General features: G+C 35.6%; 1 protein-coding gene across 4 annotated transcripts in view; it reads left to right on the top strand.

Moving 5' to 3' along the window:
* Nucleotides 1-302: 302 nt before the first annotated feature.
* LOC105709615 (ankyrin repeat domain-containing protein 18B-like) overlaps nt 303-7,262 on the top strand; it is a 65,826-nt gene continuing 58,866 nt past the window's right edge. For 2 of the 4 annotated variants that reach the window (XM_064373510.1, XM_064373512.1), the window contains exons 1-3: nt 303-457; nt 848-917; nt 7,058-7,142. In XM_064373510.1, the coding sequence (XP_064229580.1) occupies nt 396-457; nt 848-917; nt 7,058-7,142 (217 nt within the window). In that variant the 5' untranslated portion in view covers nt 303-395. Of the gene's footprint in view, nt 458-847; nt 918-7,057; nt 7,143-7,262 lie in introns of those variants that run through there. The other 2 variants (XM_064373511.1, XM_064373513.1) reach the window with 2 other exon arrangements.

The following is a 7,262-nucleotide window of genomic DNA, read 5'->3' as shown; positions in this document are numbered from 1 at the left end:
TTAGATAATACTTAGGGAAATAGAGGTACAGCTACCAGGACTCTGTTTTTCCAGCAGTCTCTCTCCTTGGGTGTCTGAGTGTCTATGAATGTTTTTAGGAGCTTGCTAGTTTATGTGGACCTGAATAAGGTAGGACCTATAGAGTGAAAATTATGGGATTTTATAATTGTACTGTTTTAATCTTTCTGGGATGAGTATTGTCGATGAGAACATACACCTTTGTTATTTGACTGTTGTACATTTAGCTTTCACGCATTTCAAATATTGCAGGGGATTCCCTGTACTGTTTTAGGGGAAAGAAAAGCAATTGGACCTTCTTCAATGGTTTTCCTGCTGAGGAATCAAGACTGCCATTTTGAAGTGATACGGATTAGTCTTTTAACCAGAGATAGATCATGGACAAGAGACATTGGATATTTCTACCTTGTTTTAGATCATCAGGTGTCTTCCAGTTTAGGTAGCAAAGTTATGTCATTTATTAATTGAATTTTAAGTTCAACTTTCAGACATAATTTTTGAGGGTAAATTATTATCAGGCTCTACTAACATATTGGCTGTCATTATTTGTTATGGAGTTCAAGGTCAGTTTTCATTGAATATTTTATGGATTTAGACAGGTGGAAGCAGAAATAGGTAACTAAAGTATATTTTTAAAACAGAGGCCATATTTTAATTATATCAAGAAACATTATTTAATATACAGCTAGCTGACCTTTTCCAAAACACACAAAAAGACCATATTGTGTTTTTGCATTTTGGAAGGGAAACCTGAATATGAACTAGCACTTTAAAAACTTTGTAAAGAAATCAACTTGCTTATTTTCATTTTTTTTTTTTTGCCCTAAAGTGTTTTACATGACCCGTGTGTTGATTCATGCTCTAAACCGGAAGATGAAGGCTTGACTGTTGCTACTAAGGTAAAGTGGTCTCTCGTAAAATTATTTTCTCACTCGGAATCTAGTTTTACATAGTATTTATTTTTAAAATTTAGCAGTGATTACCTATCATTGTTTTATGTTGGTAATGGAAAATTGGTCAGAGAAAAACATAGATATATGGCTAGTTGATTAAAAAAATTGTTTAACTTTGGTAACTAGTTACCAAAAGATTGATAAGTACTACAATAGGGTGGGCACTGAAAAAAATGAACTGGAAAATATGTAGTGAGAGAAAAATCACATTTGAAAATGCTCCCCTCAATAGAAGAAGAAATAAATTTAGTTTAGCTTCATTTGGATAAATATGAATACTTTGACTTTTAAATCATAGTTGTATGACTTTCATTATATTTATGCCTGTATAAATATTCAATGAATCAAAATGACTTGTAGTAATCATGGAATCTCCCTGGTGTCTTTTAGTTGCAAATCTGTACAGCACATAACATATAGCTTTTTATCTTGGACACTTATTATTTTGGTACTATATAGTTTTTAGGAGAGATTGCTTTTCCATTTATATTGTTGGTACTGTAGTGAGACAAAAATAATATTACACTGTAAAAACTAGCTGGGTGTGGGGGTGTGCAGCTGTAGTCCCTGCTACTTGGGAGTTTGGGGCCGGAGGATTGCTTGAGCCCAGGAATTTGAGAACAGCCTGGATAACATAACAAGACTGTATCTGATTTAAAAATATTAATCATGCAAATGTAGAAATTTAAATTTACATTCTCAACATTTGTATTACAAAGGGATTTCTGTGTGTTTTATAAGTTGTCCATGAAGGGTTTATGTAAAACACTTCATCTAATTGAATAACATGTATTTTGCCACAAATAACCACTTCTAAAAGCAAAGACTCTTAATACCAATATGGTAAGAATTTAACATCATAATTTTGTCAGAATAGTTTTTTTTTAAATATCCACTTAAAGTTCCTATATCACTTTCTGAAATTCTAATTTCAGAAGTTGTTATATTTAGTTGCTTAAATAATCATTTAAAGCTCCTGTGTACCATGAGCCACTGTTGGTCAATAACCATATTTGTGTGTGTCCTGGAGTACCTTGAATATAGTCTTTCATGTAAGAAGCATTTTGATTTTTTTTATTTTTGAGATGGGGTTTCACTTTGTCACCCAGGCTGGAGTGCAGTGGTGGAATCGTAGCTCACTGCAATCTCTGCTTCCTGGGATCAGGTGATCCTCCCAGCACAGCCATCCAAGTAGCTGGGGCTATAGACCTGTGTCACCATGCTCCAATAATTTTTGCATTTTTTGTAGAGATGAGGTTTTGCCTTGTTACCCAGGCTAGTCTTGAACTGCTGGGCTCAAGCGAACCACCTGCCTCAGCCTCTCAAAGTGCTGGGATTACAGTTGAGTTACCACATTCAGCCTTAATAGTTGTTTAATCTGAATAAATAGACAAATAATTTTTCTATAATTGAATGTTATAACTAATATAACACACCTAATGTATCTAATAATTAAATACTGCATTTTCAAAATATTGCTTACATTTGTATTTTTTTAATGTTTAAGGATGCATAAGTTTTGATGTGTTATGTGCAGAAATTCTGCCATTAATAAAAAGAAAATAAATTAGAAATAGATCATCAATAGCAAAGAGGGTTACAATATATTTTCTAGTATCATGCAGCTGGAATCTTAGATTACAGTTTCAGATTAAAATTTCTTAAACTTTTTATTAGCCCCAACTTATGTCACAAATATATTAAATATACCTTTTCAAAATATACCTTTTCATATGTGCCAGGTGTATATTGACTATACCCTTTCAAGCCATACAATACTCTTTATAATTCTGGTGACCAATTTTTTTCTCTAGGTGGAAAGTTGATGGAAAGTTCCAGCTTTCTCTCTCTGTAATAATGTTTTTTTCAGGTAGTGGTGTATGACCATGTTTAGCTAATTGAATGTCTTATAGTAATAAACTCTGTATCACAGAAGTATTTACAAAAAAATTGTAATTAGTATTACTAAGCACGTAGTAATTGTAGCATAAATATTAATTAGTATTACTAAGCACATAAAGGACCAAAAGACTCTGTTATGTAACTATTTCTCCAGGTACTTCATCGCACTTGTTTCCTTTCTTTCTGGGCTTAAGCTCATATTTAATTGACCAGTTAGGCTTCTTTTTTGTTTGTTTCTCCCTTCTTTCTCACATTTTAAAAATAATTTATACCCACCTAATTTTTTTCTCACAGATCTTAATTGCTCTAGTGACTGGTCTTTCAGTCCATGTCTGACTTCATCCTCAGCATATTTAGTTACAGCTTTTCTGTAGTTAGCTATGTGTGACTTTTATTCAACAATTATTGCCCCACAAAGTTTATTCTTGTTTTGTTCTTCTTCCTTGGAAGGAGCTGAATTTATACATTTATATTTAGCTTTTTGACAAACAGAATAGAAGAAATTAATACTATTTGCAATGCCAACCCACTTAAATAAGGTACTACTATAAACTGAACTCTCACCGTTTCCCCCACAAGAAGTGATGTATGCAAGTGATTACCTCCTGCGTGTGCCCATAATGAATTATTTTATTTTTTATCCCATAATTAATAAAGTAATTATGTACTAAGTAAATTACTGCTACAGAGTTTAATTCTGGTAATTTGCATGATTCATTTAACAAGCAAGTGTAGTATAGTGCACAGAAAATAAAGCTTAGAATTTGCAAAAAATCAGTTCATGTTCTGAAAGTAAGTTTATCTAAAAACTAAAGAATTATTTCAGGTTAAGCTGTGGCCAAATATATATTCTGTGGTCTATACAAAACTCTTAAGGAGAGTTAGAGAAAAATAGTTTGAGTTGTGGGGTTTTCTTTTGCTTTTGGAACTTGAAAAGGTAATGCTGGGACTTTAATATATTCATATATTTTGATTGTCCAATACAGATGTACAATAAACATTTTAGGATAAGAAAAAATGTGGGGAGTAGTAACTGTGGGACTGTAATAACAGCTATTTGGTTTAGTGTTGTAATAAGTGAGGTCATTTTCAAAAATAGAACACACTGAGTACTTTTGTGGCAGCCATACTGCAGCACCAGAAGCATAAAAGAATGATGACGTATTCTAATGTGATGACTCTGGAGAGAAATCGAGGGGAGTCTGACTTTTCACTGGAAGCAGCTGCTGCATAGTCCTACTGGCACCAAGTGGAAGTCAAAAGACGTGTTAGCATCCCGGTTCTGCCGCTTACTAGTTATGGGACCTTGGGAAAAAATCTTTAACCTATTTGAATGTCAGTGACCTCTCATAAAAATGATACTAATGACACCTCTCAGGTAGGTGTAATGAACAAAAGTAGTGGGAAATATGAAAACATTTGTAGACTGGAAACTATGTATACAAATTTGAGACAAAACGATCACAGCAGTATTCAGTATTCAGTGACTTAATGAATCTTGAGGAAACTTTTGTAAACTGAAGGACAATAAAATGGCAGTAGCATCAAGGAAAGAATGGGAAAGTAGGAACTGGCATGTGGATTTTAAGTTTAGGGTAAGAGTGTGTTCAGTTTCAGCAGGCTACTATGACTGGAGATGTCCTATAGGAACATAGCACTTCAGCACATGAGACTTCCCGATGAAATTTTAAGTGTTTTGACCTAGAATTTATTTTGTTTATAGCACACAAACTGTGCTAGTCAGTGAGACACTGAATATACAAGATGAGGGCTTATGCTATAGTAGTAGGAACAGAAAAGTAACTAGCAAATTCTTCTAGCTCACTTTAATGCTTTCTATAAATAAAACATAAAATGTTAGAAGATATCAATGAAATTTGTAGTAAGGATGGGGATGGGAGTGGGAATTCTGTGGTCAGAGAAGACCTCTCTGCGTATGATATTTAAGCTACCAACTAAAGGATGATAAGGAGCCAGCCATGGGAAAGTCTAGGAGGAAGAAATTCTGAATGAAGAGAAAAATGAAGCATCTTTTCATCATTTGCTCTTAACATCCTGGAATGACCAGGAAGCCATCATCATAATCATTTTTTATAATTACAGTGTGCATAAAATATGTGCATTTAAGATATTTCCTAAATAAATGCCCCCCCCCCACCTTTTTTTCCTTTTAAAGAAAGCATGCTACACTTTTTTTGTTTTTGACACACAGTCTTGCTCTGCCACCCAAGCTGGAGTGCAACGGCATGATCTCTGCTCACTGCACCCTCTGCCTCCTGGGTACAAGTGATTCTCCTGCCTCAGCCTCTTGAGTAGCTGGGACTACAGGCATGTGCCACCACACGTGGCAAATTTTTGTATTGTTAGTAGAGACATGGTTTCACTGTGTTAGCCAGGATGATCTCAATCTCCTGACCTCATTATCTTCCCACCTTGGCCTCCCAAAGTTCTGGGATTACAGCTGTGAACCACCACACCCGGCCTAGCTTGCTACATTTTTTGAAGTGATTTTCTTTTTCTGAGTCAGGTTCTCACTTTGTTTCCTGTGCTGAAGTGCATAGTGCAATTTCAGCTCACTGCAGCCTTAACCTCCCAGGCTAAGGTGATCATCCCACCTCAGTCTTCTGAGTAGCTGGGATGAGAGCATGCATCACCAAGCTTGGCTAATTTATATATCTTTTGTAGAGATTTGGTTTCCCCATATTGCTCAGGCTGGTTTCAAACTCCTGGGCTCAAGCAATCCACTGACCTTGGCCTCCCAAAGTCCTAGGATTTACAGATGTGAGCCACTACCCCTGGCCTGAAGTTATTTCTTAATTTGAAACAGTTGCACAGTTTATACATATTGGCTTCCTTTATTTAAATATAACATAAAAGTTTCATTACTGCATGATCATCCTATTCAACCATTTTTATGTCAGTAAAAATTTTATCAAAACATATGTACGTTTCTCCAAGCCCTTGTTTACCTAAATGAAGCAGCTTCTACTGTGTTCCATTGATGTCCAACATGACATATTTCAAGTTTTCTCTCATAAGTATCTTATTTTAACACTGAAACGTTTATATGAGGAATATATTCAAATTTTGATACTATAAGTATTATAGCAAATATAACATATACATATACTTGCTATAATACCTCAGATGTTTCACCTGCCTTGACCTCCCAATGTGCTAGGATTACAGGTGTGATATACCACGCCTGGCACATATGTATTTTTTAAATGCTTTCTTATTTTTGGTGGAGTCTGCAAAGTAGAGTTAGGTACTTTAAAGCTAGCTCCTGGTTGAAATAGGCACATGTTAATATTTTGTTTGCAAACAAGGTTCCTTTGGGCTGCATGCTTGGATAATAGAGTCAATGGCCATATGAAGATAACAGATGAGTCTGATCTAGAAAGTGTAGATGAGGTTCTTTACTGAAATACTTTGGTTTTCAATAAATGCTTATTTTTGAGTCAAGTTCATTTTAAAATCGTAAATGGAAAGCTTTGGGGAGACAGAGTCTTGCTCTGTTGCCCAGGCTGGAGTGTAGTGGCATGATCTTGGCTCACTACAGTCGTCACCTCTCAGGCTCAAGTGATCCTCCCGCATCAGCCCACTGAGCAGCTGGGACTACAGGCAGAACCATCATGTCTAATTCATTTTGTATTTTTCTGTAGAGATGCATTCTCATTATGTTGCGCAGGCTGGCCTCGAACTCCTGAGCTCAAGCAATCCACCCACCTTGGCCTTGCAAAAGGCTAGGATTACAGATGTGAGCCACCATGCCTGGCCTAAATTGTGGTTTATTTAAATAAATTGATTAGGGCTCAGTGTGGTGGTGCACACTGGTTATCGCAACAATTAGAGAGGCAGAAGTGGAAAGATTACTTGAGTCCAGGAATTTGAGACCAGCCTGGGCAATATAGTGAGGCCTTGTCTCTACAAAAATGACAATAAAAACATTAGCCTGGCATGATGGTATGCACTTGTAGTTCTAGCTACTCAGGAAGTTGAGATGGGAAGATTGCTTGAGGTCAGGCAGTTGAGACCACAGTAAGCCATAATCATATCACTACATTCTAGCCCTGGGTGAAAGAGTGACACGCAGTTTCACAAAAAATAAAATAAAATAAGAAACTCTTGATACAAGTCATTATAATTTTAAAAATGAAAACTAATTCCTGATATTACCTTAGCAGTGTGTTCCCAAGAAGGTGTCAGAGCCTTTGCCTGGACCCTCCCATGAAAAAAGAAACAGTGTAGTCAATGGAAAAGGAGAAGGTGAGAACTGTATTTTATTTTATTTAAAAAGTCATTTGATGGAATGTTTCTTTAAAAACATGAACATATAATATATTCCAATAGCTAAAGAAAGTGTCCTGTTAAGTGCATAATAAGTAA

This window comes from Aotus nancymaae, unplaced genomic scaffold (genome assembly GCF_030222135.1).
Source record: "Aotus nancymaae isolate 86718 unplaced genomic scaffold, 86718_ANA_hifiasm-v0.15.2.pri h1tg000009l, whole genome shotgun sequence".
Classification (NCBI taxonomy): Eukaryota; Metazoa; Chordata; class Mammalia; order Primates; family Aotidae; genus Aotus; species Aotus nancymaae.
Note: the sequence above shows the minus strand (reverse complement) of the source record. Positions and strands in the feature narration are given on the sequence as shown.